Source organism: Chelmon rostratus, chromosome 10, assembly GCF_017976325.1.
Source record: "Chelmon rostratus isolate fCheRos1 chromosome 10, fCheRos1.pri, whole genome shotgun sequence".
NCBI classification, from domain to species: Eukaryota; Metazoa; Chordata; class Actinopteri; order Chaetodontiformes; family Chaetodontidae; genus Chelmon; species Chelmon rostratus.
In genome coordinates this window covers 17470154-17486892 of record NC_055667.1, presented here as the reverse complement: position 1 = coordinate 17486892, position 16739 = coordinate 17470154, and the positions used below count along the sequence as shown (strand labels likewise).

Here is a 16739-nt window from a genome sequence, read left to right as displayed (position 1 = left end):
TTTGCAGGTTACTATGATTCAGGTTCGATGCAAGTTAATACAATTCAACCTGTGAGGAACATGGGTGGCTGAACCAAATTTCATGGCAATCCATCCAAGAGCTGTCGAGACACTTCACTCAAAACCATCAACCTCATGGTGGCGCTTGAGGAAAAGCGATAGGATCACCAAAGTAAGTAGGACTCATCCTCTGGGGACCATGAATATCTGTACAAAAGTTCAGTGGCAATCCATAAAGCACACGTCACCATATTTTACTGGATAAGTGAACATTTTGACCTCCTGGTGGCGCTAAATAAAAAGTCAGGAGATCAGAAAAAGTTATTAGAATACATCCTCTGGGCACCATTGAAGATATTCCAGTCTGGACCGACTAACTGACATTTCCATCCCTAGAGATGCTGTTATTTTGTCTAAAGTGCACGAGTTGTTAAGAGGCAGTTAATGCCCATAGCCTTAACATTATTTTTAGATACACCTCATTCATTAAAGTTGTCTGACAGGCTGAGAGATGCTAAGATGCAGAGACGTGGGACTGACATTTTATAGTACACTGTTTTTGTAATGTTCCAGTCCACACTCAGACCTTCATCACCTCTGCCCTAATCTACACCTTATCACCATCTCATCACGCTTCTCATTTCATTTCCAGTGCTGGAACAACCCCATTATCACCCCTTCGGACGCGTCCCACCCGGTCTTACCTTGATCACCTCTGAATAGCCTCCAACCCTGTGAACCTCAGGTGTTTTATGAGGCCACCAAATTAGCTTGCCCTTATAGCTTAGAGTCAGAGCCTGCTGAACTGGCAAATTACATTTGCATTGCTCTATTAATAGAAATGTCCAACAGCAATTTAATTCTTTCTCCTTACCAGTCGATTGCATTCCATCTTTCAATTTATTTCAGTTTAATTCAATTCAACATGCTTGATTGGCATGTATGTCAAAAAAAAAACTGCTTCCACTAATTGTCTAAGAGAATGAGCTGAAAGGATAAGAAGGGAAACAATAAATGTGATGTGTGATGGGATCCTTTTACTCAGGTACTGTAGTAGCAATTTTGAGGTAATGCCTCAAATGCCAAAAGGTCACCAAAAAGGTTCAACCAGAGAGAGTTAGTTTACTCGTTGCTTAGCAGAGCTGATCTTTTGTTTGCACCTATATGGTTTGTTATTCCTTTTTGCTTTGTTTAAACTATTTTAAAGTGTACTATTCAGCGACTTCACATAAGCTGATTTTATTGCCAAATGTCATCTCGCAGTCAGGAGCCCATTTATATGAGTTGCTTAGTCTCTATAGATCCCAGAGTTGCAGTCTCCTAATCTTTTAGATCACATCTGCCGCCTTCTGTCTCCCTCTCTCGCGCACACTTTTCATATTGCTGTGGGATTGTGGAGCTCTCACGAAATCTGCGGCTCAGATACGCAGTCGATGTTGATGTCTACAAAAACCACATCGAGGTCCCGAAGGTGGGTCAAAGGAAAGATTAAAATGGGCATCAAATCCAGAGTTATTTATATCATCTCTGTCAAGCACTTCCCTTCAAAGCAGACTCTAGTGAGTAGGAGAATGCAGGAGAGAAAAAAAAATCAGCAGCATGAATGATCACAAAGTGAGAGTGGGAGCTTGTCAGATTGTAAAGACTCCTTCACTTACTTGTTTGAATGTAGCTGGTGATTGTAAGAGCCCTTACACCATCAGCTCATAATGATTTGAGTTGATGGCATAAGCGACTTCATTGCTCCGCCTGAACTAACGCATTTTCCTTTTTTGGTCAGACCTGCTTGTGTCAGGGGAGATTGGACCATTTAGAGCAAATGGTTATGCAGTTGTTATTTTTTGGTTGATTTTTGCAGAAAAGGTCCCTCTCTTCAGGGTGCTACACGGATAAAAAGAGAACAGTTAAGACTTCTAGACATTTTTGCTCCTTGTTTGAGCACTGAGTTACTAGGCAGCGCATTAGAAACCACTAAAGCAACAAGCATGTTGCAATTTCCCTTAAATGGTGCAGATCTGCTCTCAGCTGAGTCATGAGCTCAACCGGGATGCTGCTGCTATTGAATGTAGGTTAGGATATTTAAGGTTATGGTGCCCAAAGGAAAACAAAGGAGTGAAATAGCTGGAAGGTGCTAAGAGAATTTGGCTGATTAAAAATAATGAAAAAAATGCCTTTTATTTGATTGTAATCTATTGCAGAGTTAAACATATGTATGTATTTGCAATAAGTAAATTTGGTGGACTTTTCTTCTGATTGATGGATACCTATGTCATATTTATCCCACAGGGAACATTTTGTTGCAAACTGGAAGATGTAAACAATCTCCAGGGAACATCTGAAATCCACTTCTAGAGAAAGGAAATTGTGTGGACATTTCACTTTGATGACTCAACAACCACCTACAACAATCATTACAACAGCCAAAACAGGCTTGCAAGAAGGAAGCCACATCAAACTGCTGAATCCAGGTCGGCAGTGATGGACTGAGGCGGTTTATTGATGGCCGGATAATAAAAGTGTTTACCGAAGCCATCATTCAGAGGCAGGGCAGCAAATCAAGGCCTGCCATCAATAGAGCCACACACAGCCACAAACAATTGCGCTTCGATGTCCAACTCCACGTATGTCACAGCAGGCATGCGTGCCTCAGACTGCCTCCTTCCAATTTGGCCAAACCCAACCGCTCTCCACCTGTTTGTTTGTCAGCTTCTTTATCTTTCCCACTCTCACAAAAACACAATTACAGGCAGAAATGCACAGAAACATGGTTGCTCACACTCACCATCTTGTTACTTACTTCTACTAAGGAGCTGCAAGTTGCGGACCTCTTCTCTGACCTGCAGCTGGAGGACTTGTTGGAGGACCTCCTGCCTCAGCGTCTCCTGGATGATTCCCATCCTCTCGAGCTTCTCCCCGTTCAAACGCAGCAATGCCCGTCCTGCCCAGAGGAGGAGCATGTCGATTAAGTTTCTCTGCTAATTTAGAACATCTTTCCACACAATTACTGTTACCAATAGAGCTGATTAATTTCATTCAGCCAATGCTTATTTGTCTTTTCAGTCTACCAGATGGTAAAAGAGTTAATTTTTCTATGAACAGCCAACTGTGAAACAGCAGTAGGTACGCTCCTTTCATTTGCTCCATACACTAAATACACGATCAAACCTACCTCAGGGAGTTAATCTAAAATACAGATACAGTTGAATTTCCAGGCACAATACAACCTTTTCTTTAAGGGGTTTGCACATTCTTCCTATGTGCTTGTGGATTTTCTCACATCCTTCAAGCACATGCATTTCACAGGGTTATGAGACTCTAAATGCCCATTTTGCATGAATGTAAGGGCCGACAGTATCTGTAGCATGTGTTGTGAGTGTGTTTGCAACTATACGGCTGACATTTTCTGTGCAAATATGCACGTTCATGCGGTAGATTCGCTATCTAATTTGTGAGTGTTCATGTCCTGGTTAATACTGCAGCCTTCCAGTCAGCAGCAGTAAAGAGGCTGGCAGGGGAAGGACTGCTCAGGCTGGCCGTTTGCTGTGGCTGAGTTTTACTACAGAGTTTCGCAGTTAACCCTGGGGACACACACATTTAACATGCCATTACCCACAGTAAACAGCTTTTACAACCAAGTTGCACTCACACAAACACAAAGGCAATATCAGAAACTGAGACGTGCATGTGTGGTAATGCGGGCGCACACCCACACACACACACAGGTTACTATGGGTAGGGGAGCGATGTCCTTCACAGGCAGACAGAAGAGGAATCCATCATACCTGCAGCGGCTCTGTACGATGCCCAAATCATAATTAGACTCATTACTCATGCAGCTCACTCTCCATTTCATTCCATTCATTCCCATTTCCTTTCAGTGGACATCAGTGCTTCCTCTGTATCTCTATCCTCCTCTCTGCTTCTGCACAGTATCTGTGCATCTGCGGAGGAAAACTCCTCCAAGCTATGTCCCAATGTATGTACAGTATGTATGTACTTCATACACATCATAGACAGGGTCTTTCTCACAGTCTCTCTCTCAGGCGCGCACACACAAACACACAGACTCAAAGTGTAGATAATGGGACACAATCATTAAACCATGGCTGTTGTTCCTTTATTTATCCACAGCAGCTAATAAGCAGGTCTGTCAGAAGAGTGCAAGGAAGAAGAAGAAAGGAGAGAGCAGAACATAACAAAAGAGAGGACGAGAAAATTAGTAAATGAAAGGAGAATTAGAGTCCTTTGTCCCTTTTCTGAGCCCATGAAATATAAATATCCTTAATAGAGAGTCAGTGGTCATATTTCATAAAACAGGCCATAGGGCAGAGAACAGATTTTCATGTGTAACAGATTTAGGCAGATAGACTGTGGTGGGTCTGTTGTGATCCTCAGTGGACAGTGGAAATCCATCAGTCCTTTGCCCACATCCCCTAACTGATACTAATGCAGTACGTGTCGCCTGACCACATCCGGAGGCTGAAGCTGTCTGTACAACAGCAGCTGAAAGCGGAGTGAAAAGCCGGCCGTCTAGAGAGAAGCAAGGTAATCGTTTAAATACGGGGATAACGGCACAAAGAAACGGCAGTCTCTCCTGCAAGGCATTCCACAGTGTTGTGCACACGAAAATGAAACTTTCTAAGATCCACACACCTGGTTTACTGCTGCATGAAGTGTGTGTGAAAGTGGGATTAAAGGTTTGTGGAAAGTTACAGAAATTGTCAGACGCAGGCCACCTTAATTCCAACAGAGACGGAGACCTATGAGGCTCTTCGGCCGTCCAAGAAGCATTTCTGTTGATGTAAACTGGCCCCTCAACACTTTCATACTCTTCGCCTCAAACCCATTTTTCCACCATCAGTTTATGAGTCTTCCCGTGTTTTCAAATGTGTGACTCCGTAGACTCATCCGCTGACCTCTTCGGCACCCTCACAAATCAATCTGCGCCTCTTTCTCCTCCAATCTTCATTTCAGTCGTTTACGTTCCTACTCCGCTGCGCTCATAGCTGCATGCAGACTGTGGAGGTAAACTGAAATAGGATTTCGGCTTGAAAAAAAAAAAGAAGAGCATTTGATAAAAGCATTGGATTTTTAGAAAATTCAGCACTGAATTGAATCAAGAGTGGCATTGGAGTAGAAGTGAAATTTTGGTTATCAGGATGGCACAAATTTGTACTTTTACTTCTGTCCACAGGGACAAAACACAGAGGAAAGTTTTTTGTTTATGTTAACAAAGATTTGTTGAAGTGTTTGGTTCTTTGTATGCAGCAGACAGACTATTGAACATTATATGAGAAAGCAGCAATGTATTAATTATGATTTTTTTTTGCCCCCCATCCCGACTCTTTGAAACATGATCTACAGCTCTCGCAGGAGTTACACAAAGCCAAATGAGGTAAGAACTGTCAGCCAGACCTTGCCATACAACCAGATGGGCTGGAACAATACAGACAATAGCTACCTCTACTGTGGGCAAGTCTCCACTCCCTGGGAGACAAAGCCACGACAAACCAGTTAGCCTTCATCATGGTTTAATGGATATGTGCATGTGTGTGGACATGTGGTTTAAAGGCACATTATTTACTTTTCCTCAGAGTCCAGGTGCTCTCTGTTTCTTGCGCACAGAGTGGAACAACCCATTTTGTGTGAGAGCAACTGTCTTGGGGATACAACAATAATTTTCCATTTATTTCGTGCACAGTTCCAGTAATCTTTTTACACACACACTTCTGCACGTACACGCTCATCAGCCTCTTCACTCCATCTCCCCTACAGCCCTCTCGTGTGTGCTTGCCAACAGCGGCACCAGTACGTCCTAGAAAAACCACTGCCCTTGGTCTGTGTGTTGTGTGTGTGTGTGTGTGTGTGTGTGCAAATGAGACAAAGCAGATGAATGGAGCTCAAATCAATTCCCCTCAGACAGACTTAATACAGCTCCTAATAATTGCCTGCAGATAGGGAAAGCAGTGCTGTCAAAGGGAGAAAAGAGACACAAAAACAAAAGCTGTTTCAACAGAGATCGCTTTTCTCAATTTGGCTTCAAAATAAATTGCTTATTAACAATGTCTGTGGGCAAATGGGACGCAGTTCTGCCTTGGCTAGGACAATAATGACACTTAAAGCTGTCTGAAAAGCAATCCAGGAGGGAGGAAGGTAAAGACTTCCTCATGAAAGAACAACCTCTAGATTAAACCTTTGATAGTAGACCAATTCAGTGAACGCTGTCCCTAAAGGCCAATACTGTATTATATTTCTCTCATGTTGTACATAAAGTAACAACAAGGTAAGCATGTAGCCCTGTAGCCATTTACTATTGACTTTATTTCACTTTCAGGGTATATTCTATGTACTGTATGTTCTTCATATGGCTCCATCCTATCAGCCTCATCTACAAATCACACCTGGAATAAATTGTGACCTGCTTCGGGATATATTACCTTGATAAGGAAAATAGAATATTACTGCAAGGTGTAAATTCATGCCTCAGCAGCTGGAATGCAAGCCAGCAAGACCACATCTGGAGGTGGTCTAGCTTGCTTTTTGATCAGATCTCAGTCTGCAAATGCAATCTACACAGTTTGCAGCCATGAGAAAGTTATCCGTACGTGAGCCAAGGACAGCAGGTGACAGTTTATTGACTGTCTGACAGCTGAAGTGCTCCAACCTGCTGCCCTACAGCACATTTGCAACTTCTTATCACTGCGCAGGCAGAACGTAGACAACGACAAACAAAAGTTGCATCTCGAAGAAAACCACCTGGCGTAAATGGTAGGCGCGTGATCATTATTCTGAAAACAGGGCCTCTGTCATTAAATCACATACACACTCTGCCACCATTTTCACTGCCAAGCATGACATCAATCTGACAATACTGAGTGTAATCTGACCGATTGCTTATACTCAGTATATACACCGCTATACGGTAACAGTGGAGGTCGTGGTGCAACCCATTCTCACTCCCTAAAGAGCGGAGAAAGGCGGCATTTGGAGGAAGGTGTGGTGGTTGGATGGGTGCATCACTTTCACCCAGGAGATCAGGGTTCAGGTCAAGTGTGAAAGCAAAAGTAAAGGCTATTTGCTTTTGTAACTGAAGTAATGTACCCAACTTAATCTATGCAAGGACATTATGTAACATTTGAACTTAAAACCATGATCTTTAGGAGCTTTGGTCTGAATCCTTATCAAAGTGCTCCCGTTTCACAATTTTAAACTCTTGTTTATCGTTGTTCTCTGCAGGCTTTATCTCATCTCTCATCGTGTCTGCTGATGTGTCTGTTCACAGTGTCAATTCTTGTCATGCACTTCCTGTCTTCTTGTGAAACCCTAACTCTCCTCTCGTTTCAGGCCCTTGACTTCCTGGTGTTCTTCCCACCCGTCTGATTGTCTGCCCTGCCCTGATTGTCTCCACCTGTTCATTGTTACCTCGTGTAGATATAGTCTGCGTCTCCCTTTGTCCTGTGCCAGATCGCCTTGTTGTGACCCTGTCTTGTTATCCTGACCTATTTTCTCTTGCCCAATTGCCTTTTGCCATTTTTGCCTTTTTGCATTTTTTGTTCACTCTCAGCCTAAGCTCCAGTTTGTATTAATTGTATAACCTTAGCGTCTTGAGTTTTGCCTGTTGAAGAAAATCTTTTTGTTAATAAGTTCAGCCTTTGTGCTTGCCCTTAGTTTGGAGTGTCTTGGTGTTCTGTTGTTGAGTCCTGAAACCCCAGAGCCCAGCGGGCCTTTTCACTTTATTTTGAAAGTGTAAGTGGACGTTGTATATTTATTATTGCTAGCTTGTGTGCTGAGCTCTGCATATTGAAAAATGGCACTAAAAATTGACTCCAAGGAGTCCTGACCAAGAGTCCGTATGTGACGACTTGCACTCATGAGCAATGCCTCAATTCAATACACTTTGCTGCTATAGCCTGACATGGTATTGTGGGACACGTAGCTTATGGTGGCTGATGGTAGCAAACTTTTGATGTTTGTTACTTGCTTGTATTGATATTAGTGCTGTGTAACATTAGAGTCAGTTCAATGACCTCATGAATCTTCTTGTGCTACTGTTACACCGTATTACCACTATCCTGTAATTGCAACTTCTGGCCACAGTGGCCACTGTTTAGCACAAGTTACATAAGATCACTTTCACTACCACAGTGTCAAAATACACCTATATGAATAAATGTCCTACCTTGAAAACATTATGTAAATGTGCATATGGTGCTAAACGTGCATATATACAACTAATATGATGCTTCATCAGGCTTGCTTGTCAATTTAGTACCTGTGTGATGGAACAGAACAATAATCACATTGCACACATTCTGACAGTTTGACTGTCTATTTCCTGCTTTTGACCAGCACCCACCTAAATTATCAAATATTCTACTATTACTAACAATATCATGATAAAACCTGACAGAACAATGACAACAGTTGTAATAAAATGAACACGACAAAAGATGAAAACAAGAATTTAATGTGAAAGCAAGAGGCACTGAAGAGGCTGCACCCATCTCCTCAGGCAGCTTGTTCCACAATAATGGTGCCCTCACGGAGGGACCCAGAGAGGTGCAATTACTTTTGGGTCACTGAACTAAGATGATACAGACACAGAATCCATTTCTCGACTGTTGGCGACATCCGGCATCTTTCTGTGCACGAAAAACTCTGTATTTTACCGTATTGTACAACCATTTAGTGATGTGATTTTTTGATGCAGACCATATGCACTGACAACAAAAAGACATATTCACCCAGCATTTGCACAAGAAAACACAGGAGCTAATAACGCAGGCAAATTGGAATCCAGCTGGACATCAGCAAGTGAATACGTAAGGATAATTGGATCCAAGCCCGTCTTTGTCTCCTGTCTGTTTGAGAATACATAAATAAAAATGATCAGATCAGAGCTGCTGTAACTGTGACGGCGGCAGCACTGTCAACCCTGAAGCCAATGCGTATGTATGTATGTATGTGCTTGTGTGTGTGCGTGTTTGTGTGCATGCAAATGTAAGTGAGTGGTGGCTGACCCTACGGCGAGGCACAGCAATCTGTTCTCCGAGAGACAGAAACTGTTCTACCGTCTGCTCTGTCGAGGCTGGGGATGCGTGTGGATATATGTGTATTTGTGTGCTTTCATGCGAGTGTCTGTGTACACATTTGTTTGCACCTGCTCATGTATGTCTATTGGCGCCGCATGTATATGCACTTGCGTGCATTTGGGTGGGCTTGCTAACAAGTAAATGCGTGTGTATGTGCGTGCTTGTGGGTGGGGGTGTTGTTTGAACTCAAAGCGCGATAACCCACCATTTCCATTTTTTCCGCAGCTTTCCCTTTCTTCTCCAAAAATAGGCTGCACTCCTTTCGTTACCTCACATGAATGCCTTTTAAATCTCCTTTGGAGAGATTTGGGTGTAAACCTGTTTCCAGTTGAAAAAGCTAAGCTGTGGAACCACAAACCTAAAAATAAAACTTGTGTGACATTTGGTAAGCCTTTTATGGCATTGGTTTGCAGTGTCTTAGTCTATAGAAGCTGTGCTTATTAAAAGGAGCAGAGGTCAGTGAGCAAGGTCTGAGGATATCACTGTGGCTGCAACATCTACAGCTCATTTCTGCACCATTAAGAGTTGCAAAGATGAAAATAAGCTCTCATTACAGCAAAAGAATCATATGGATTCAGTAAGAAATGCATGTGTGCATGCATCTGCACGTGTTGTGGACAGTACCTGTGATGGCGTGATGGGAAAAGGCCTCTACATAGGTCAGGTAGTTGTGAGGACAGTGTTTCTTAAGCCACTTGCAGACGTCCTGCTGAGTCCACAGCACCACAGGTTTGGACAGACTGGACAGAGTAGGGCTGGTGTGATACACAGTGAAGGCTTCTCCCGGACGCAACTGAAACACACAAGAAGCAGAAGACTTTATATTAACCGATGCACTGTAGCGTGTGTGTGTGCAGGTGCAGTATAACAAGAGGGAGCCAAAGAGTGTGGGTGTATGTGTGCAACTGTGTTTTCATTTCCTAAGGTACTATATGATGTAAGTTGGAACATTGCTTTTTTTATTGCTTTTTTTTTTTTTCAGATAACCGCCCTGTAATTGCTCTAGCTTACTTAAATATAAAACATGCTGAATTTTCTCATTAATGTGAAATGAACTGGGATGATGCTCCAGCACAACAAAATCCCTTCTGGTAGTCTAGTGAATCACACAGTACGCAGAAAATGTGCAGAGTGCAAATAAAGCCATGTAAAGCGGCTTATTAACGGTGTACACAGTACCGTGCAGCCTGCAGTCTTATCTTGTTCATCTCATATGCAAACCAGAAAATGTACCTTACCTTTAACTACTAACAAAGGTTACAGTCTTCCTTTGTGTGAAGCAAATGAATTTCAGATAATGAGCTCAAATGTAACCCAAATTAACAGTGAACATAAGGTTTAAAAGCTTGCAGGCATAGAAGGGCAAACAGATGCTGTTCTTTTGATTAAAAGGAGCACCCAGTTTTTCACCTTTCAGCCCTCATTTAGAGAGACGAATGTAAAGCTGCTATTTCCACTGCATCACCATATTTCCTCACACATGTGGCACTTCACCCTTCTGTCAACAACATATCTTGATATGGTAATTACATTCCATTTATTATTTCCACCAGCATGGGTTGTGCAGTATTGTGGCTGGTATGCTCTTTTTACGAAGGTAATTTTTCCTGACAGCGGTACCTTCATTATGCAGTCGGCGCTACATTAGTGCGATTCTGTCATCGTTCAACTATGTGCGCACACATCTTTATTTCTCTCTCTGTCTCCTTCTTCACACACCTGCCACCGACCCCGGATGCTGTCAGACAGCCGGCTTTGCTTTGTGTGTCATGGCTATGTGCGGGGAATTAATGTGGACGTTAATAAAGTCACAGCGAGTTCAAATGGGCCAAAAGCACAACCACTCCTTGTCCCTTCAGCTCCCGCTCTGTCTTATGGGACTTACTCTCATATCTAATCCATTCATTCATGCTCCGACTGAGCCAACTCCACAACAAAGGCTCTGGCTGATTTTCAACAGAAAAACACAGAACTGCTGCCAAACGTTCCACTCCATAACTGACTGCGTTTAATGGGATTATGTATGCTGAAATGTCATACACACAAATGCAACTTGCACACAATCTTGTAGCTTAATATCCAATGTTCTCCCTGCCGCTTCTTGTTAATGACACAAGGACCGGCTCCCAGAACAACTTCACATCTCAGTATGCGATAGACACAGGTTTATGACTATTTACGTCTTTGCTAGCTGCTGTAATGAGATCTCCTCCTGTCAATTTAAGCACCAATCAGCCCTATCAAGTTTTGGCTGGTCCACCAGCTAAGTGCGTTCTGCTTTGTTGGCCTTAATTGAAAACAGCTCCATTTCTCGGCTCCAGCATGTTTGCTCGTTTCCTAATTACACACATACTTCTAACCCGACTCGATGGAGTGCTGAAGGCATTTTAATACCCCAAATTTACTGCTCGCACCCCATCATTAATTATGATGGAGTTGGGAGAGGTGTTGAGATGCTCTCTCTTGTGGATGACTGAGTGCGGATGGGAGAGGATAAAAATGTTGCCTCATCTTTGGATAGCCGTAATGTGTTCCTGCTGTGAACCTGCAGTCCTGCTGATTTAGTCAGTACCGTCTCCCCAGTCCTCATATTGGCATAGTTGAGTAAATATTGGAGTGAGTGGAGGCAAACGTCTGGACAATCATTAAGTATGTTAACTGTATTGAGACAAATCTTTGTCTACATCAAGTCAAGGGCAACAGGGCTTGTACTCTCAGGACCAAACAGAAGTGTTTGGTATTTTGGTCTATCGACAGTTTACATGATGTGATTCTTGCAGGGATCTGTACCAAACAAGCACGTTCCCTTCGGTCCACTATGATTTGTAGGTCTGGGCATCTCTGTAGCACCACGATGCTTCAGTTATACTGATATGTTGTGACACACACATTTGACCTTTATTTTAAAAAAATCATTGCAATATTGTCTGCTTTCATGCTAAGCTAAGCTAACTGGCTGCTAGCTTTAGATTCACATTTAGGGTCGAGGTACGTTGGTGATTAAGATAAGGGCACTTTAGCTTTTTCTTCTCAGTGCTTATCATTTGTGTAGTTTAACAAGTAATGCAGATATTGTAAGGACAAAACATACTGGGTCAAGTGTGAAGCAGCTGTGAAAGTGTTTGACATGGAATTGAAGAGAATTGGTTACAGAACCAAAGAAAGATCCATAAAACGCTAAAATTATGTGACTTCGGGCGATATATAGTTTTCCCAACACTGACGCACTTCAACTCTCCAGAAAAACAGCAGTTTTATAACAGTCACTGTTACCATGATGCTGCAAATGTATGCCGCGCTTAGGAGAGGAGAGCAGGAGCGGATTTCCCTGCTGGCTCCATGATGCTGAAGCATAAACCAACACTAACACGGGCAGGGCTGTTAAAGATTCAGCAGGCAGATTCAGAATAATCCAGGGACCTATGTGTTTGAGAAAATACATTTTAATAAATAGTGTATACATACGACCAAAAGATGACCCAACAATCTGTAATAACTTATCTTTAAGAGCGGCTAAGCTGCACGGCATTGCATCATCACAGAGGAAATAAAGTATTTTAAACCCACTGAGGGGCCATTTAGTGCCCACAACAAATCTGACAAACAGATACAGATCTTTGAATATAAGTAAGTTGGGCAACACTTTATATTAAGGAAGACATATTCACCATTAACTACTTGATTATTAGTGTATACATTAGTAACACATTGGCTCTTTATTAGTCATTCTAATTATTAGTCATTAGTCACTGATTAAGCCTTATTCTGCATCACCACACTCTCCAACTAACAGGAGTTTTTCCTCAATAATCTTCTAATTACTGCTTATTTGTTACGATTATGATCTTAATAACCCTAACCCTCAGAACAGGGTATTAATAAGTGCTTTATAATGACTAATAAAGATCCAATATGATACTAATATGCATGCAGATAAGATGCTTGTTATACAGAATATATGCACCTTAACATAAAGTGTTACCGTTTGTCGTAATGATTCATTATTGAATATTTTATGAGTCACATTTGTTGACAGTCTTCCAGCTTTGCAGTACACGCCATGAAAAACTGAATGAAGTACAAAGACAGACAACGAATGACAAAAACAAAGGGAGGACTGTGTGCGGGGGAGCGGAATACTCTTTGAGTGAGTAACGGCCTTCATCATCGAGAAGCCAGACAGAAGGGAAATGGAATGATAGCTCCCCATCCTCCCTCCTTTGCTCCTCTTCCTCCCTCGCTCTTCTCGTGCCGCTCGCCGGCCATCCATCAGACTGTATCTACTCTGGCCAGTTCTCTGCTGTCCCCCGTTCACCCTTTACTAACCTCCCCCGCTCCTCATGAGACCTACTTCTGTCCGGCGGGAGGAGCTCCCTCATTCATTACATACAGGAGGGGAGGGGGAAGATGGCGCTGCGGGGAAGGGGAGGCATGGGCAAAGTGGAGGCTGTATATGGAGCGGAAGCCTAATGAGAGGTGGAGGACAGAGACGAGGGAGAGAAAGAGGGGGAAGGTGATGGATATGCAGTGGTACGTCGTAGTCAGCACCAAAATGGCTGGGGCAGAAAGCCAAAGTCAAGCATCCCTAACTGGTCCATATATAACCTGAGTTCACCATCAAAATAACTGAGTTTGTTTCTTTCCCGTTTAATTATGGTGGGGAAAAAAAGCATTACATTTTGGTCTTAATTCGCTCAATGAGATTGATAAGACTCGTGTCTGTGTGGTAAATATGAAACTACAGCCAGCAGCCAGTTAGCTTGGCTTAGCGTAAATACTGGAAACAGGGGGAAACAGCTAGCCTGGCTCTGTCAGAGGGTAAAATCCGCCTATCAGCACCTCGAAAGCTCACTAATGAACATGTTGCAGCATCTCGTTTGTTTAATCTGTATAAAAAAATATGAGGCGTGTGTTACTGTGAGGCGAGCAGTGGAGACTCTGCACAAACACAACTTGTCATTTTTACGCTGTGTTTTTTGCACGGATTAAACAAACAAGACAAAACATGGTGAGCTTTAAAGATGCTAGAAAGAGGAATATTTTGTACCTTGTGGCCATAACCATACTAGCTTCTTCTGGCTCTTTATAAGCTAAGCTTTAAACTAATTGGCTGCCGGCGGGACTGGCATCAATCTTCCATCTCTGTCTCACTCCCTGTCTTCCTGCTTCCTCAGATCCTTTCTCCCTTCCTGCTCCACATACATCTCTTCACTTCTCTATTGATCATTCTGTTTGTATCCTCGAACAGCTTATTTGTCCTTCCCTGCTTACTTTGTTCTATCGTGTCTCTTTCCCTGACTCCCCCACTTGCTCCTCATAAATTTTATCCTCTGCCCGCCTGACTCCGCCGCCCCTCCCTCTCCTCTGTTTCTCGTTTCCTCTGTTCAATCTTTACTCTGCCTCGACTTCTGTGCACTGAGCTACCTTTTGTCCATTTAAGTGATTGTGTTTCTCTGAGTGTGTGTGTGTGTTTGTGAGTGTGAATGCATGCCCTGCCTCTCAGTGTGTCTGAATCGGGGATTAGCTGAAAGTCAGGGGAGCGTGGGGAATCCTTAAAATCCACTCTTTGTGGCCGATAACACCTCTCTTCCGATGCCTGCCTCTGTGCAAAGACATCCACACCCTGCCGGAGATTGATCAATGATGCTACACCAATTAGTTGTAAAAATCTGAACCTGTTTGTGTGTGTGTGTGTGTGTGTGTGTGTGTGTGTGTGTGTATGAGTGAGTCCAATCTTTCTAATCTGCACATCATGTGCTGTAGCTCACACCTGCCATCCCCTCTCTGCTCTGCATCTCTTCTTGCTGTCACTTTATTTCTCCACGGGATACTAAACACTCCTCCTCTATCTTCTCTGCATGCTCTGCTGTCTAACCGAACAACTCTCTCATTCTGTCTCCCCACGTGCTGTACCGATCTATCGCTTGCTCTGCTGTCATTACAGAATCAGATCTTCAATCTGTCTCCCCCATCCCAAAGACCCTGACAGAACCCGACACATGATCCTTCATAATCTCCTTTGCACCCCTTCTCATTTCATCTTATCCTCTCAGTAACACCAAATCCTCCCCCCTTGTCCCTGGCAGTTTCTGTTGCATCATTTAGCACCCTTGTGTCTCCCACTGCTCAGTCTAGCCTTGTGCATATGTGTGTTCAAGTGTGATTCTGAAAATGTTTATGTGTGAACTTTTCTGAGTGTCCCGCTGACTGTTCCCGTGCAAGGGGGTGAGTGCGGGCGTGCGAACTGTCAGCCTCCGTTAGCTTCGTATGTCTCTGCCTCTGGTCGTCCTCGGGACTCTGAGTTTGTAAATGTATCGCAGTCATGCGAATGTGAGCCGGCTCTCAGTGGGAGGACAAAGGGCCAGATGGGATTTTCACAAATCTCTCTATTTAGCATGAGTCAAACATGTGTCTCGGACAGTGCGACACATCACCGAGTGGCAGGACAAGGACAATACAGGGTAAAACATTTCTGCCTCACTGCCCAGCGGCTCTCTTATTTTTCTCTCTGCTGTGTCTGTCAAACCTCTGTTCTCTACTTCACTCATCGCTACACTAGCAGCCACCAAGGTAATGGCATCCAAAAAGTCCTTCCAACAATAAATGTAATTTGTCACCGCCTTCCAAAAAACACTTGTGAGGATTCCCGGATTGCCAGATCAGCCGTATGTCGACATTTACGAACTGATCGGCCACCTTTATGGTTAGAGTAAACTAAAATACTTTAAGGTTGCAGTTACAGATGGTCATCAGGGTTACAGGAAACCAATAAGAAGCCAGTGCTGCCTCTTCCTGGGAGGTGTGATGTAAATCACTGGTGTCAAAGTCAGACACGTGGCATCACGCTACTTCGTCTTTCCTCCTGAGAGAGGAAGATCATTATTTGCATGACAAGAGGTTGTGTCAGTTAAAACACAAGTTGGTTTAAGGTTTTGAACAATGCTGTTGTTTTTTTCTGATGTTATTGATACAAGTGGCAGCTGCTCCACCGCCCACACAGGCCAAATTAGAAACTGATTAAAAAATGACTTGAAAAGATAATATGAAAGGTAATCTGCTTGGGTGATGGTGATAAATTAAAAGGCCAAACAACAAGACTAAGAGCTTACAGCTGCTCTCCTGACTCTGTGAAGCTCTACTTGCTGTGTGTTTCGAGCTAGTGCTAATGTCAGCATACTAACATGATCATAACAACAATGCTAACATGCAGATAGAATGTTTACCATGTTCACTGTCTAACATGCATGCTAACAAATTGTAATTAGCGCTAAACACAGAAGACAGCAGGGAGGGAATTCCATTAGTTTTGCAGGTTCTTGGTCAGAAAAGTACTGAACAAATTGAACTTTTGACCCGATGATGGCACCAGATAAACTACACATGAAATGTCAGGGGGCCATCAAAATGATTAGAATTCATCCTCCGGGGGACATTTTTGTCTGAACCAAATTTCATGGTGATCCATTCAGTAGTTGTTGAAACAACTTGTAATGTGAACCTCGAGGCGGCCATAGAGGAAAAGTCTGGCATCATCATATTCAGCAGGATTCATCCTCTGGGGACCATGAACATCTGTACAAAGTTTCACAGCAATCTATTCTGCAGTTGTTCAGATATTTTCAGCCTGGACTGACAGACATTGCAGAT

At 43.1% G+C, this 16739-nt stretch overlaps 1 protein-coding gene across 1 annotated transcript in view; it reads right to left on the bottom strand.

Annotated features, from left to right (window-relative positions):
• The window catches only part of samd10b (sterile alpha motif domain containing 10b), a 44541-nt gene that overhangs the window by 4884 nt on the left and 22918 nt on the right, over positions 1–16739 (bottom strand). The window contains exons 3-4 of the mRNA XM_041946601.1: positions 9717–9885; positions 2798–2938 (exon numbers count right to left, since the gene is read on the bottom strand). Of these exons, the coding sequence (XP_041802535.1) occupies positions 2798–2938; positions 9717–9885 (310 nt within the window). The remainder of the gene's footprint in view (positions 1–2797; positions 2939–9716; positions 9886–16739) is intronic.